This window comes from Leptonychotes weddellii, chromosome 14 (assembly GCF_054177405.1).
Source record: "Leptonychotes weddellii isolate Sample4059 chromosome 14, ASM5417740v2, whole genome shotgun sequence".
Taxonomy (NCBI): domain Eukaryota; kingdom Metazoa; phylum Chordata; class Mammalia; order Carnivora; family Phocidae; genus Leptonychotes; species Leptonychotes weddellii.
Window position 1 is genome coordinate 22,870,264 of NC_138382.1, and position 17,643 is coordinate 22,887,906.

The 17,643-nt window shown below is 43.1% G+C and overlaps 2 protein-coding genes across 2 annotated transcripts in view; both read right to left on the reverse strand.

The window, feature by feature from the left end:
• C14H9orf153 (chromosome 14 C9orf153 homolog) overlaps positions 1-5,957 on the reverse strand; it is a 51,217-nt gene extending 45,260 nt beyond the window's left edge. The window contains exon 1 of the mRNA XM_031037984.2: positions 5,874-5,957. The gene's annotated coding sequence lies outside the window, so the exon portion shown is untranslated. The remainder of the gene's footprint in view (positions 1-5,873) is intronic.
• Positions 4,930-17,594, reverse strand: ISCA1 (iron-sulfur cluster assembly 1). The gene is made up of 4 exons (XM_006742346.3): positions 17,384-17,594; positions 10,762-10,815; positions 7,935-8,040; positions 4,930-6,645 (listed from the first exon to the last, which is right to left on the reverse strand). Exons 1-4 carry the CDS (start codon positions 17,462-17,464, stop codon positions 6,497-6,499), a joined length of 390 nt encoding a protein of 129 aa, XP_006742409.1. The 5' UTR covers positions 17,465-17,594; the 3' UTR covers positions 4,930-6,496.
• Positions 17,595-17,643: the final 49 nt, after the last annotated feature.

The window sequence follows — 17,643 nt, forward strand, 5'->3', positions numbered from 1 at the left end:
CAGGAACACAAGCAGGGGGAGTGGGAGAGGGAGAAGCAGACTTCCTGCTGAGCAGGGAGCCCGATGCGGGGCCCGATCCCAGGACCCTGGGATCGTTCCCTGGGGACTGTCCACAGAGCTCAGAGGACAGGACTGTCCACAACCTGGGCTGAAGGCAGATGTTTAATGACTGAGCCACCCAGGTGCCCCATGGACAGACATTTTAAAAAGCAAATATAAAGTAGCTGAATTGTCAAGTTTTTTCCTTCTATAGATATGGACAAGATGCAGAAGAGAAATAGAGGCAGTTACTAGGAGACAGACTGCTTCCTACATCTGCCCACATGGTTGGGCTGGAAGTGGATTGGGGCTGCATTGGAAAGAAAATGAGGAAGAGAAGATCTGTTGTAGCACCAAATGGTGTCTCTAGACTTTGTTCCCTGACAAGAGTGAGGGTTGTGCTATAGATTTAACTTCGTTTTACCTGTTTCTCCCGAGTCCTCATAAAGAATTTCGTCTGCGTCAGTCGAGTGCACAGTCTTTTGATGCTTTTTTTCCTGTTTGATGCTTTTCTTAAACTGCCCTCAATTGTTCATAAATAACCATCAGCAGACACATCATCAATGGACACTCTCACGGCTGAATAGAGGACTCCATCAGAATGGGTTAAAGAGCAACAGGAGCAACTCTCCTGCTGATGAAGATTAAAAATGTACCCCCTGACAGACACAAGAGGACAAATGCTGTATGGCTGCAGGGCTGAGGTGCCTGGAGTGGACAAGTCCAGAGACAGGAAGTAGAATGGTGGTTACCAGGGACTGAAGTTGGGGAGGAACGAACAGTGTTTAATGGGTACAGAGTTTCGGTTTGGAAAGATGAGAAAGTTCTAGAGATGGATGGTGACGGTTGTGCAGCAATGTGAAGGTACTTACGGCCACTGAACTGCACCCTTAAAAGTGGTTTAAATGGTAAATTCTGCTATGTGCAGTTTACCACAAAACACATTTCCTGAGGAATGGCAAGGCCCTGTGCCACCTTATGTGGCCACTCAGAGAAGGGCCGTGCAAGATTTCCCCTCCCTGAGATGTCAAACTTGGTCTATCCGAGAAGACTCTGGTTCCAGAGTATTAGGGTCAAAGCAACTTAGGGGCCGTCCAGATCACCTGGTTGTGCTGGGTAATGCAGTGGGGACTGAGCTGGGGACCCAGCCACGAAGGAAGCTACTAAGTGGAAATGGGCATCCTTGAGAAATTTAGTATTTCACAATACTGAAAGGAATCAGACAGCACTTAAGAGTTAAAACGCAGCTAAGCAGTCTGGGAGGCCCTGTGATCTCAAGAGTGGCAACACGGCCACAACTCATGCCCATCAGAAGCCCTGCAGTGGGTAGTTGGTAAAAACAAACACAGGTGCGAATTATCACTTAATACAACCAGGTACTTCTGGAGATAGTTTAAAACCTTGCTACTCAAAGGTGGTCTGCAAAGCACCAGCATGGGCTTTACGTGGAACTTGGCTCAACGTGCAGGACCCCAGGCCACCCTAGACCTTTGGGATCAGGTCTGCACTATTAACAAGATCCTCAGGTTTATTTGCACTTTGAAGCTTGAGGACTGCTTGAAGACCTGGACTCCATGGAGAATAAACATGTAAGGTTTATTCTTTTAGTAATCTCTACACCTGATGTGGGGCTTGAACTCACGACCCAGAGATCGAGCGTCGCATGCTCTTCTGAGCGAGCCAGGCACCCCTAAACGTGTACTTAATAGTCAACAGTTGGGAATTACTTGTTCACGGAAGTAAATCCATGATGCAATCCACTAGGGCTATCAAAGACATAGGGGAGTTTTACACTGGGAGGCTATCACTGGTACAGAGCCCTTGCCTTGGGGAAGGTCACGTTCTATGCCATTCATGAGAACCCTAGCCTTTACTGAAGATTTTGGTGGACAGCAAGGGAGGCAGTCGACATCACATATCCCACTGTGACTCTAACCCCAACATGGGCTCTGCATTGCAGAGGGACAGGGTAGGTGGACCCCCAGCCTGGCTAAGTCTGGTGTGGACCCCTCGCCCTCCAGTCCAAGGAGGGGGTTCAGCTACTACTCCTTAGTTAAGACACATCCATGTGGGAATTCTTTAAGATTTTATTTAAGGGGGCGGGAGAGCATGCACAAGCAGGGGAAGCAGCAGTGGCAAAGGGAGAAGCAGGCTCCCCACTGAGCAGAGAGCCGGACTTGGGGCTTGATCCCAAGACCCTGGGATCATGACTTGAGCTGAAGGCAGACACTTAACCGACTGTGCTACTCAGGCCCCCCAACATGGGAATTCTCTTAACAGCTAATCAGCTATTTTTCTGTATAATTATATTTGTAGCTCTTTTCAAACAAGTTGTTGTGGTCATGTAAAGAAATAAGGAAATCTCCTTCAATAGATTTTAATATGGGGCAGTAACTCCCTAATTGTATGGAAACGCTCCTTTCCCTAAACTCTTGCTTTGTCTGATAACCACAGGTATAAGGGACTAAAACTACAACGTACTGAGTGTCAACTCTAAGGTGGATGCTGTTTATGTGCAGTTAGCTCATCAACTTCCCCAAATCCTGAGACTGTTCTACAGAAGGGTCAGCAGGCTCAGAGAAATTACCTGACCTGTGCCAGGTCAAAAGGCTGCAACACGACAGAGCCCATGACTTAAATCCAGGTGTATCTCCCCCCAGACCTACAGCTTTGCATGCTGGCATCTCATGAACTGCCGAACTGAACCCCAGCATCAGGCTGGTTACATGCGTATTCACCCTTGAGTTGATGTGATCTCATGGCCCATGTCACGTCTGCGCCGAGGCACAAACTGGATACCTGTAAAGAGCTCTGCAGGCTCCAAGGGTCTCACAGCTGTTTGATGGCATGAGAATGACCAGGCAGCTTAGTATCACAGATTTTCCCATTTCCTGGTCTCTCAGGCATCAAAACAAGACAAGAAAGGCCGTTTTTTAAAGGTATTTCCTGATGAATGAAACCTAGGAAGTACCAGAAATCTTAGGGATGTCTGATCTTGTAGAGATTTTTTCCAACCCCCTCCCTATTTTCCTCTTTGCCAAAGAGAAAATTGTTCTTGTGGGGCAGAGGGCAGGGAGACACTAGGTAGCAGAAGAGCACTGTAGCCTCCGTCTCCTGAAATCTTTCCTGGGATAGTTTAGCCTCTGGAGTGGGCTTCTAAGCGTGCTCTTCTAACTAAAAAATCATCGGCTCTGTCTCTGCGTGAAGCTCCCACCACAGCAGCTGATGTCCTCCATGTCCCATGGGGGCACTATGAAGTGACCTCTCAGAGGATGCCCAGGGTTTGAAGTGGAGCTTGGCTGAAATGAGAAAGAACAGGACATGGCTGTTGGAAAGTCTTTTTGTCAAAAATAATTACAACATGCTTGGTGTTAAATGAACACCAAAGAAATGATAAAGCTCCTCTCTTCAAAAAGCTTTCAATATTGTGCAAGAGACTAAAAAAACAAAAAACAGGAAAACCCAGTAAAGTGTTGCTAGTGTGATTAGCTAAGGGCCACAACACCACAGCCCTGCTGAGCTTGGTCTGTTCACAATGGAGTCTTGCCAATGGCACCTCCAAATCCTCACACTGGTCTCCCCCTCAGGCCCCACTTGGGCTTCTGTGGTACCTCCTTCCATCCTCCTCTCCGGCCAGCTTTCTCCACACTCCACAGGGCAGCCAGCCACTTTTTTTTTTTTTTTAAAAAGATTTTATTTATTTGACAGAGACACAGTGAGAGACGAACACAAGCAGGGGGAGTGGGAGAGAGAGAAGCAGGCTTCCCGCAGAGCAGGGAGCCCGATGTGGGGCTTGATCCCAGGACCCTGGGATCATGACCTGAGCCGAAGGCAGACGCTTAATGACTGAGCCACCCAGGAGCCCCCAGCCAGACACTTCTGAATGTAGATGTTTTGATGGCCCCCTTGTAACGACTCTGAGTGGCTCCCTGCCCTTGTGACACTATAGAAGCCAGTGAAAGCCCCAATGTTCTTGGTCTGATTGCCCCTGCTGCCTCACGTTCTTCAGAGCGCTTAGCTTCCTGCATGTTTTCAATCCTTTTTAGTTTTGTCCATTCTCTTCCCTCTTCCCCTTATCTCTTAGGGCTTTTAAAACTTGGGCTAAGTGTAACAACCTCTAGGATAACTTCTTAGAAAGTGCACCCATCTTGGTTCTAGAACATGTAGCATGGCCCAACTGCTAGGAGCACAGGCTGGTGCCAGATGGTGTGGGCGGGCTGTCATTCTGACCTGGCCATTGACCGTGTTACTCAGGTCAACTATTTTGTTCATGTTGTGCTTTAATTTCTCACCTATGAAATGACAGGAGTCAGACGTACTTCACTGGATTGTTGTGAAGACTGTATTCAAACAGCTCCTGGCACGTAGCAAGTATGCAATAAATTTTACCTATTACAACACTTACGGTATTGTCTTTATTGGTGTCTCATTTGCCAACTCTTAAGATCTCTGAGGTTGGGGACTGTCTCCGGTCATCTGTGAAACCTCAAGAAGGTGGAGAGCAGGTGCTTACAAATATGCCTGAGGTGAACTGTTAAGAAACTTTCTGAAGGTGAACATAAAGCCTGGATGACAGATCTGGAATTCCAGGTAGGGATTATGACAGGAGAACATAAGAAGGAATCTGTGCAAGAGGATGGAGGAAGCGAAACAGGGAGAAGAGAAGGCTGAAGAAGAAAGGGAATGCCGATGTCTGGGGCCAAGAGGGATGCAAAATGGCTCTGTCAAAGGGCTGCATGGAGAAGAAAGAAGCAAGAAGACGATGCAACAGAATCTGGTGGAGGAAATTCCTGGAAGCGACGAGACTGGTTAGAGAAAAATAGCCATTATTCATTAGTTGCTGGAATAGCTACTATTCCCAAACCCTTCTTCCTTAGAAAGAAAAGGCAATTTTATGATCACAAAGAGGCCATGTTTTTTTTTTATTGACAACTCAATCTCTACATACGTACAGTATTGCACAGATTCTAAGTGAATTGACAATTATATTAACAATATGGACTCATGAGCATTTACATACAGCTACTACTCTAGGTGTTGGTGCATTTTGTGCCAGGTACTTCATTAAATACAACGGACATAAATAGGACAGCTACTTCAATTCATGAAATCAGCTTTCAAAAAAAGCGTACATGTCTTCGCATAGAACACTTAGTTTGTCAAACCCAGGAAAATCAATAACTAAATGACAAAAAGAATGCTGTCAAAAAAAAGTAGGTGATGAAAATGTTAAGAATTACAGTCATTGAACTTGAGATCCAGAAAGTGTACACGTATTGGGAATTTGAAGAAAAGACCCTCATGTTCTGCTTCAAAATGACTACTATATTCGAAAAGGATATTTCTGGGTTGGTACAAATGTCTTCTCTGCTAATATAAACCACTGTTTCAAAGTTCTAAAGAAACAAGATGGTAACTCACATAAGTGGGTTTTAAAATAAGATTCTTCTCACTCAAAATAAAATAAACTAAATACGATCTTCATCAAATTATAAAGAAATCTTATCAAAATGCCAACCACATAAAGAAGCCAGACCACACACTGATCTTCACTGACTGCCTCAGACTGCAGAACTAGTGGCCCCTCCATGGAAGGGGAGAGAGAGTAGTTCCAACTTCTGCCACTACACAGCCCATAGTGTGAAGGTGGACGGACGTCCTGCAGGTTCCCTGGGGGTTGCTTCCCCAGGTATAGCATTGAGGGGGTGGGCTGGATGGCTTTTAAGACACCTTGCAACCCAAAGGATCTAAGCCAGCTTGAGATTCCACCTTTGAGGGGATGTTCTGGGTAGCAGAAGAAATGGATTAAAAACAGTGAGTGAAGTATTTCTTACCTTTTGATGCCATCGCTCAGAACTGTTCTGCACTGCAGTTCAAGGAAATCTTTGTTCGATACTTTCATCTACCAGCTGGTGCTGCTGAAGGGTAAAGCAAATGAGGCATCTGACAAAGAAATTTTGGACACAAACGCAGAAATGCTGTGCCAAGTTTGGGTAGAAAACCAGTGCACTTCCACGTCACGCCGGCAGTCAGGATCTTCTGCCATCAATCTGGTCGGGAAATGAACGTTCACGCCACTCTCAACAGTGAGCTATGGCGTGCACACGTATTAAAAATACGTTTCCTGAAATCCTCCCAGGTAGGCAGCTTTCATGAAACTGGTTCTAATAGAAAGGATGCAAGACAATTAAGTGCAGGGTAGGATTTTTTTTTTTCTTTACAAATCAGGAAAATGACCCAAAGAGAGCAATGGTTTCTCATTTTGTGCCCTCTAAAAAGAATACAAATACTGCTTCTTCTGGAATCTAACACACTGGCTTCACTTTCAAAAGGCATCATTTTATTTTCCTCATAAGGCAGTCATACATTATAAACTTTAAGCACGTGACAGTCACATGATTTCTTCAGTAAGCCCTAGGACTTCCATGAGTTTTCCTGGAGCTTACAGCCAGAGTAGTCAAATATTAAAGCTTTCTCCACAGCCACACGTTCCTTTGATGTTTGGGTTATTGAAAACAAACTCACTGGATAATTTATCTTCAACATAGTCCATTTCTGTTCCTAAAAGTGTTAGCTGTGCTTTCTTTTCGATGAACACTCTGACTCCTTGGGGAGAAGAAAACACGTGTCACATAAAGCCTGCAGGTCTATGGAACCTGCTGATTCAGAGCACAAGTGAACTTTTTAAATAGTAACCACTGACAAAAGTCAAACAGGAAACTTCTGAATCTGCTTCATTATTTCCTTTAAGAGATTAGGGCTCAGTTTCCTGTCTGTCCCTTCTTTTCCACCCAATAATCTATGTCAAACACAGTATTAGGCTTGGCAGTTGTAGAGAAGCATATTCCAATGACAATTCCATGCAAAACTAGAATTTGCTTTTCACAATACTTCACCCATTTTTCCAATATGCAACATGAAACATGTGAAAAGCCTTAACTGACATCCGTACACAGGACACACTGGCAAGCCGAGAGACGCACAGGACTGTGATACACTGGCCTGGGGTCATAAGGCCCATCAGTGCAACAGGGCTGTTCTGTTCTTCTGCTCAGGGGCCGGAAAACTGGCAGTAACGTAACTTCCTAGAACTATGCAGGTAGAGGTTGGTATCTTCGTAAATATAATTGGTTTAAGAAAGCTTTCTTCCTTATAAGAAACTACTCACTCAAATGTAAACTATATATAATTATTAGAGCTCATCTTCTGAAAAATTTAATATTTAAGGTATTTTATGTAGTGATTTAAAAAACAACGTATTAACAAAAATGTCATTATTGGTCAGTAACTTCAGTTTAATGAGATGAACGGTGGGAACCTGCAAGCTAGCTGACAGCACAGCTCTGACGCAGAGCCACCACTGAAATGCCCGTGCAGGCTGAAGTTCCCCCAAGGCTGTGGCATTATTTTCTTTTAAATAGGTTTTATCAGATTACTGGGTAGGGGCACGGGGGCAAGAGAGAATTAAAGCACTGACATTTTAAATAAAAATTAAAAGTACAGATTCCTCAAAAGCATAAGATGACATTACTTATTTGGTATAGACGTCAAACTGCTGCTTCCCACAAAAATGGATGGTTCAGTCTGAAGTTTTAGCGTTTTAAAACCTTTCCGCACACAATGATTATCTTTTGTAATTGAAATAAACAAACAAATGATAAGAGCACAGCCTCTGGAATCAACTTGAGTAGGTTCAACTTTTCACCAGGCCACTGAACTAGCTGAGTGACCTTAGGCAAGCTATTTCACCTCTCCATGCCTCAGTCTCTTCATCTGCAAAACTGGGGACAATATGGTACCATCTCACTCAGCTGCTGTGTATAAATCACTTGATATATGAAAGTCTGTCAAACCACCCTACCTCACAGCGAGCACTATATATGCTTAAAACTCACCATCTTGAACAACTTCTTCATCAGAATCTCCTTTTGTCTTTGTATATTCTAGAGTATAAGAAAGGCCATTACAACCCCTGGTTCGGACACCAACTTTCAGACCTACCTGAAAAAGCAGTGTAAATATAAACTTAGTTTTAAAGTAGTTCGTATTAAGCATTTATAAAAACCCTGGCTATTTGACATTATTTGTTTCTCCATAAGCTTAAAGAGGAATATTAGATTTCTGGCTATAACATGTCCCTTTAGGAAGTATAAGTGGAAAGGGGAACAAGCATTTAAAAAATTTAGCCATTTAACAAACAGCACTACAATACTAGTGGGGAATCCTAAAATAACAATTATATGCAAAAAACCCAAAACAATACATAGGGGGAAAACCCCCCAAAACCAGTCACTATCACTCTAAACATATTTTTTTTTCCTTTTTTCTTCCAGTTCTTGTCATATATACATATAATCTAAACACAGGCTTTATTATAACAGTAATAAGTCTTAATTCTCTGATTTGTTTTTGCCACTTAAGACATCATCCTTCCATGTGATTAACTTTCACAATTATCATTTGCATATAATGCCTTAGCAGTCCACTATACCAAGGCATGTTAACTACTTAACCCTTACTATTAGCCGTTTAGGTTGCGAATAACATTTTTAAAGGAAGAGGTTTTTGTTGTTTGTTTGTTTGTTTTTTTAAAGTAAGTTCTGCCCATGTGGGCCTTGAATTCACAACCCCGAGATCAAGAGTTACATGCTCTACCAACTGAGACATCCAGGTGCCCCTTAAAGAAGAGTTTTAATTCCAAACATGAATACTTTCTTTTTTAAAGGAAAAAGAAACTTATCTGATGGCAGAGATGACTATTTAACAAATTCTCACTTCCTCAAAACGTTTGTGCTCCACCTCATCGCATGAGACGTTCTCAGGAAATTTCCCTCCCTATGGTTAGGTTCACTGAGGTCCCCAGGCTGTCCCCTGGCAATCATACCTGCCTCTACACAGGGCCTTAATTCTAAGGCAGAACTATGAAAACATTCTCAAGTACCAGAAATCAAAAGACTGCAGCCAACACAGATGTTAAGAAGTTTAAAAAGTGACCAAACTGCACTTTTAAAATACCAATGTCTATCTTAATGTGATTTTCTAACAATATCTACCGAACTTCTACTCTTGGATCCTATCTGCTTTTTTGAAGTATACAGTAAAAGTATTATCATAAAAAGTATGATTTCACCAAGCAGATCTTGATTCTCTTAAAAGTAGCAATGTGTACTTGCTTCAGGAAAGCAATCACGAGTGGGAAGACACTTGGTGAGACCGGGAGTTAGAATGCTAAGCTGCCTGGGAGTTCTGATGAGCTGAAGCATCCTGACAGTAGTCTCTTCTGTCCTTCAACAACAAGGAGACAGAACTGTGGTTTTATTCACTCTCAGAGTGAGAGCTGAGAGAACATGTGGGGCGTTTCACATATTCAGTATTATCAATAGTAAACTGTCTAGCTGAAATTCTGGAGCACAGGTCCTAAGTATTGACTTGACTTAGCTTTTATCTTCATAAACAGGAAAGACTCAAGCAAGTAGAAAGTCCAACTCCTAGGAATGAATACAGATACTTACAGATTACAGGAAAATACAGCTTTAGGTACCTGGAGTTTGGAAAAGGGACTGCTTGTACCAGCAATGAAACCCAATGAAGTGTTTGCTCCATCCTTTTCATGTCATTGTCATCCCTCAAACCTACACTCAGTGTTTCATTTGGTCGATGCGTATATACTCTTTTCATTAGTCTATCCTAATGGAGTTGGCATACTGATATTTTTAGCATTTAATAATTCTTAGGAGGAACGTGCCAGAACTTCATTACATTGTAATGCAGGTTGTACAACAGAACCTAGAAACCATTCCATAGTCTAATTACTAAATTTTAAGAGTTTAGTACTTGGATGTAATTTACAATATTCCACAGGCAACTAACAATTCACGAAGGTGAAGGTGATGCACACTCCCCTTACTCAACAATTTTGCGTCTAGGACAGCCTACATAGGTGCACTAAACCAGGCTTACAGGCTTAGTCTTCTAGAACAATGGGCCTGGCAACCTACAGACACTATTTGCTGAATGATGTTTGTGGCAGCACTAGATGTAAACAACCCCGAAGACCTTTAATATGGAGGACTGGCTAAATAAATAAAATAAAATACACTAATATATGCAGTCATAAAAAAAGAATGAGGTGGGTCTTTCTGTAATGTTCTGGAAAGAACTTCAAGCTATATTATTAGGGGCAAAAAGCAAAGCATAACCACAGCATGTATGGAATGCTTTCCTCTAAGTAGGAAAAGAGATACACAAACATTCCAAGCATGATCTAGGCCAGTAGTGCCCCTCGGGGAATTATTATTGGTTGTCACAACTGAGGAGTGGGGCGGTGCCACCGGAATCTAGTGCAGAGAGGCCAGAGAAATACTAAACATCCTGCAATCCACCTCCAACAAAGAATTATCCGGCCCAAAACATCAATAGTGCAGAGCCTGAGAAACCCCAGTGTAGGCAGATAAAAATGTACAGATTGTCTGAGGAAGGACACTTAAGAGGTGGCCCCTTAGAAGGATGAAAGACAGCCAAGAGTTTGGGGTCACAAATGATGTCTTTTTCACTGAATACCCTGTTTTATTTTATTTGAATTTCTAAAAACCATGAGCATATTTTACTTTTTAAATAAAAATCCCTAGCCAGTGAAAACATGCTGTTTATCACAAGATAAATTCAGTGTGAAAATACAACCTCAATTTTTTACTGAATATTCATTTGATTGGTTTTACTTACGTGTTCGGGCTTATCTTTAAGAAGCTGTTTTATCTTGTTTACTGCTGAAGGTGTCTGAAAAAAGAACAAGTTATTAAGTTTTTAGCTACCAAACTTGCTTTCTTTAAAGCCTTACAGTTCTGTAGTCTTTTTTTTTTTTTTTTAAAGATTTTATTTATTTGACAGAGAGAGACACAGCGAGAGAGGGGACACAAGCAGGGGGAGTGGGAGAGGGAGAAACAGGCTTCCCGCGGAGCAGGGAGCCCGATGTGGGGCTCGATCCCAGGCCCCTGGGATCATGACCTGAGCCGAAGGCAGACGCTTAACGACTGAGCCACCCAGGCGCCCCTCAGTTCTGTAGTCTTTAAGACTATTCAAGTATATCTTTAGCAAATTCGTCTGACAAATTTATATTCTTGTCTGAGTACCTTGTGGCTTTTATACACAAACACATCAACTCTCGTCAACTCAAAGCATTCTATTTTTATTTTTAAAATACCTTCTAGCAACATCCTTTGAATCTTGTTCCACTCCCCGTCAAGATCAGCGCCCTGTCATAAGTTCTCTGGTTCTCTCTACTTACATCACAAATCTAAGTTTTCTAGGCAGCATCTATTTTGTCCTTCTACTGCATGCTCAGCAACAAGCACAATCCCTGACACACCGATGGCGCTCAATAGCCAATGAATCAATTAAGTCATCGCTGGGGAAGCCAACCTTCAGACGTTTTTTCTTTTGATCATTATTAACCTATTGTTTTTATTTTATTTTATATTTTTTGCTTACCCCAAATCTATTTCAAGTCCATCAATACGCACAGAGGGAATAACGTAGCATCATCAACCCAGAGGGTGCCTCTTAATACCAGTCCCACCACATGTTCACACAGCTACTAAATGTGGTTTAAAACAACATCATCTCAGGATATCCGGATGAACAGAGCTAAGCTAGTCAACTATAGAAACAAGCACAGGGAGGCATTTTTCAGGAGCAATGCTGTCTAATTACCTAGTCCATTTGTCCTCAAAATGACGAAAACACCACAATGTATTATATGTGTATAGGTCAGCATCATCAATCCCATTTTCTGGGGAAGTGCAATTTTCCAACATCTACTGAATTTCTATTCTTGGATCCTATCTGCTTCTTCACGGTGCTGTCAGTGACAAAGTCTATTCCAGGGCATTCCTGCCCTACTTCCGAGCTGTGTCCAAGCCTGTTACTTGGCTTAAATGGGGAGATCAGACCCTCCTCCTCAGGATTCTTGGGAGGATTAAATAAGTAAGTTCATGAAGTACATTTAGAATGGTGCCAGGCACAAAGAGCTCAATATAAACTGCTACTTTACAATGATGAGAGTGTATTAACGAAGAGATCATGTCTTTCCTACTTTGTTTTATTAGCTCCTTAGCTGGCAATGCTGTGCTGGTCCTCCAGTTTTTTACTGGCATTTTATTGGCTTGTGGAATCCCAGAGTGGACATTATGACCTATGACTTGGAAGTAACCGTAGCCAAAACCCCAGCCTGTGCGAAGGGAGCAGACAGAGAGGATGGCCTCAAAGTGTGCTCTTCTGGCCTGGCCGGTGGGGCTTGGCCAGATGAGGATGTTGAAGCAGAGTCTGGACCCAATTCAGAAAGGCCATGAAACCAATTTAGAAGGCTGACACTAGTATTTTTTAAAAACATAAACTAGAAGAGAGAAGAAAACAATGTATTACACTTGATAAATAAAGATGAATGTTCAAAGAAACTCTGACTTCAATTATTAATGTACGGTGGGTGTGCACATATATACTTACTGTGCATAACTGTAAAAAAAAAAAAAAGTAAAAAAAAAAATCACCACCAGTATGTGGTTTATAAAGGCCTTTTCCCATGACTCTACCAGAACAGAAGCCAACCAGTGTGACAATAGTGGACAACAGGGAACAGTATGCCGGGGGGAAGAAAAAGGAAATGGAGAAGAGCAGAATTATCGTTTTGTTTTTTTTTTTCTTCTTTTGAGATCACAGCATGTCAACCTCAAATAGTTACAGGAATATTTCTGAAAAAAATGTTTAAAAATGCTCATTTACCCTTCTAAACAACTGCCAGGAAAAACTAGCTTCTGTTATTCTCATGGTCTTATTTCCCACATTGAGTCCTGAAGAAATTAATCTAATTACTGTCAAAGAGCAAAGGATTTCTGATAAGTTAAAAAAAAAAAAAAAAAAAAAGGCACAACCATGGGAAATATTTATTGCAAGTACAACTTGCCCTGTAATGCTGGAGAGTCAAAGGTGAGGAGGGTTACGGCTGCATGACCAAAACAAAGAAAACAGGGTGTACTCACTACTCTGTCAATAGCCTCACGTGTTTTTATCTCCACGTGATTATTAAATTACCGAATTTGATTTTACAAAATAATGTTTTTTCTTCTTTTCCCAACTCTTAGTAGAAAACACTTACACAGAGTACACAAAAACACTTCATGGAGTGGTCCACCTATCCCGAAGCGGTCGACTTCACACTCCTACACTGTTAAGGGAAAAGTAACCTGTGTGCCTGGGAACTGTCATTATAGGAACCAAAATGAGTCTTTCTTAATTTTCCTGTGTCAGGCCAAAACCAAACATACTGCATTGGGAGGAGTGTTATTAATGATGGAAACCCAGTGGCGTACTTACTTAAGGGGAAAGATAGGGATCTTTTAACTTTCTAAGTGAGGGACTGATTTTCAGAACAAGTCAGAATGGCTAAAAGGGAACATGTGGCACGTGAAAAAAAATGCTAGCTATAAAAAATACTTTCTGTATCTCAGGACCAGGCAGAAGCTGAGGATCCTATGGGCTCACATCTATTTGCAGGCTCTGGCAACTCTGCGTAAGTACACTCAATCTGGCAAATAGTCTGAAAACTTCACAACTAAACAACAGGCTGCAGGCCTGGTAGCCTTCCAATTTCCACACACTCCCCCCAAACAATTAAGACACCTATACTTTTCTAAGAAATGTATGTAGAATTAATGACTTATTCACCTGAGATTTGGCCAATGAATTAAAGTTTAAGATTCCTGAAACTCAATGAAATATAACGATGGTTTTTAATCTACTCAGAGGTAGATCACAGAACAAGACAAAAGGCCCTTAAAAAAGATTTTTAGTCCATTTTTGTATCAGAAGCTTTTCATCGTCAACACTGTATTTCCTTAGGTAACTCCCCAGGCAATTTTAATATTTTGCTGTCCAAGAAAACAAATTAAAACCAAAGCTAACTCCATGATTATGTATACTAAACATGTGCCAACAACTACAACCTATTTTCATTTTCATTATAAATGTGGCGTTTTAATGTTTAAAAGATGGTAGATAAATAGCAGCCAATGAACAAGTTGCAGTATATTTTAACTCATTATGGCATTATGGTGTTTCCCCTTTTGTCTTTTCCTATTCATCTGTGTGTGTGTATATTTTGTGGCCTACATTTTAAACAGTTTAACAAGTTTCCCATGCAATACATAGTAATAAACATATTAACCATTTACTGAGTACCTTCCAGGTGCTTAGTGGTTTATATGCATCATCTTATTCTTATAATCCTGTGATTTAAGTATTAAAGATTAAATAATTGACACAGGGATAGTAAAGAATGGAGTTATGACTCCCAAACTTAAAAAAAACACATTATTTACAGTGACTACATAATAGTTCACCAACTGGATCTACTCGTTTAACCTGTCATTGTTATACATTTAGGCTACTTCCAATTGTTTCCTGGAGAATTTCCCTTAAATTGCCTAAATATACAAATTACTGCTTGGTGATTGTTCCAAAGGACTTCTGTTACTTGTCCTTCAATGAATTAACAGCTCCTTACTGGGGCTCAAGTAACATGTTGTTTCCTTGTCCTTCTCAACCAGGTGCCACTAGAAGTATTAAAGCACCCACTGCACATAATGAATTAACTTCCCTCTGTGCATGAAGAATGATGCTGGCTATGTACCATCATTCTCTTACAACTTTGGCTGCGCTTTATGAACAGCTATAGGTACGTCCCTAATCCTAAATTATAGTTGCACTAATTCTGATTTGTAGAACGATGGAAATAAAAGCCTCTGCCAGCAGGGCAGTGTTAAATCTTCAGGCTTTCATCATATTTTACTCTGGCTCCTACAAATTCAGTTTCTTTTGCCAACTCCTGGGTATGCAGAGTAGGGACAGCATCCTCTTTGGAAGTTCTCCACAGGTGTCCAAAGTTACTCACTTTGAGGTGGTGGGGTGGAGTCTTAAAACATTCAATCAAAGAACCATCTCTGGTTGCATAAAAGTGTTAAGGGCAGCCTGTCACCAGACTAAACCTTCTGTTCCAGCAAACCACCAGTCCTCTCCTGGATTAACGACAGTTAATGTGGATAACTGGGCGCTGACAGCATGGAACCATGTTTTCATTTCATCAATTCCTTTTCCTTTTCCTAGCCTTTTGATGACCTCTGGTAGGCTACACAGGTACAGCACTTAGACAAGTTTGCACCATGTCAAACTCCTGATGTCAAGTTCATATATCTAGGTAACACTCATCTCTTCCTACCCATTTTATTCAATCATCTCTAGTTTCATCTGCTTTCATCTGTATTCACTCATTAGCCCTTTGATCACCTCCTTTTGCACTCGACAGAACATGCTGGGATTTACAATGTTTGCAAAAACACCCGAAAACTAAGAACAGACAGCAATTCACCCATGCCAGTGTCCTGAGACTAGGGAACATATGCTAGGATTAAAATGACTGCAAGCCTGCTATGCAGGCCGTGGGTGGAAAGCAGCGAGGACCTGCTTTATCTTTGGCACCAGCTAAGACTACAGGGAAAGGAACTTCTAAAGTTAGCTAGACAGTTAAACAGGCTAGTTCACACAATGGACTTTGGCAAGTTAATCAGAACACTTGATCAAAGGCAACATGGAGCCCCTGTGAACTAAGAATTGACAAGATAAAGAACTGACCAAATTCTGTTAGCAGAATTAGCCCAGTAACAGGTCATGAGGCAGGAGCAAGTGTAGAGAGCTGAAGTCTGAGAATGCGAGCTGTAATTCTAGGGGTGGCAAAGGTCTGGCCCACAACGGTGTCCCTGGAGGGTGGGAACTGTGTAACTCAATTTATTTCTTGTCCTGAAACACAGGAGGTCTTAAATGTCAACTGAATGACAAGGAATGGAGAGGAAAGGAATGACTCAGAGATTCTGAACAAGCAGGTAATATGCTAGATGATGGACAAAGAAAAGGCCAAAAAGCTTCTCTGTACCTCTTCTTTCTCGCTCTACCATTACCAGTGGTAGAATTCTTTTCAGTTCTGAATATTTTTTAATTGAGACTGAAAGACACAAACTATGACTCATGCCCTTTAGTTCTTGTGATTTCAAGACCTTGGAGAATTCTAAGATCTGATGATGGTATCCTCCAGACATGAAACCTGCTTTGTGGTACAGAAAACAGTAATATAGAATAATCGGGATAACCTCTGTACAGGCTGGAAACATTGATCCATTATAAAAATGAACTCTCCCACCTGATCAGAACTTTCTTCTATTTTGGTACAACTGATTTTCTGACAACAGGTCTTCTTATAGCATTAGCTTGAATGGAATCCGTGATTCATTCTAATTCCCACTCTCTAGGTGCTGAATGCTTGCACAAGAGTGGAGTGAGAAGAATGCTGAACTGATTCATAAGCTTTCCCATGAAATCCAACTCTTTCAAAACACAAGTGACTGTCTAACGGATACTGAGTTTTCTTGGAGTGAAGTATTTTGGAACTAGACAGAGGTGATGGTTGCACAACATTGTGAATGTACTAAATGCCACTGAATGGTACATTTGAAAGTGGTTCATTTTATGTTATGTGAGTTTTCCCTCAGTTAAAAGAAAAAAAACAAAGCGACTGCACTGTACACCAGGGATCCCGTCTGCGTGGTAAATCCCGCGATGAGCATCTGCGGCATGGACTCTGGTGCCCTCCCAGTGTGTTCGACCTTTCACCCAGAAAACGCCCAACGCTCACTCACGGTAGAGATTTTTATCCTTCCTTGTCCTTTGTGAGAGCCGACCACGGCCGAGGCCCGCTGGAAGGACAGAGGGTGTTTCAAAAAGCCTTCCCTCCCAGACCCCAGGAAGGAACCCTTTGTGCACTACAGCCTTGATCTCAGCGAAGGGTGGGCTTTGTTGAGGCTGCGCTCTCACGTCGCTGGCCACGCTCGCCCCATCGTACCCCAGCGAGCTTCCGCCCTCCCCGCGCACCTCGAGGGCAGGGGTCCCGGTTCCCTCCCCCAGCTTCCCGCACGCCGAACTCTGAAAGGCCCGCGACTGGAGCACAATCGCACCCCCAGGCTCGCAGCGGGCCGCCTCGGCCGCTCGGGGATTCGCGCGCATGCGGCGACCCCCACCCCCGCCCGCAGCGGCGCACGGCCTGCTGGGAAACGTAGTTCCCGGGGCGTCCGGCTCCGGGGGAGCAGCCCCGCCCGCGCTTGTTTATCTCCCCAGCCGGGGCGAGGAGGACAGGGCGGCGACGTAGCGGCCGCGGAGCGGGCCCAGCGCCCTGCCGCCGTGACCTCCTCGAGGGGGCGGAGGTGAACCAATGTCACCCGTCCGACCGCGCGCCCCGGCCACTCACCAGGGTGAGGGCGGCCCGGGTGGGCTGCAGCTTCCTCTTGCTCACAGCCCGGACAGTGGCCCGGACTAAAGAAGCCGACATCCTCGCCGTCCCGGAGCCCCGGTGCCTCGGGCCGGAGCTCGGCCACCTCAGCCACTCTCCATGGACACGGCGGCCGAATTGACGCCACAGGCTCCGGCGCACGGCGCCCAGGCCCCGCCCCACGCGGGCCCGCCCCCGCCATTGCCATTGGTCGGGCCGCGTGAGTGACGGGCGGAGGG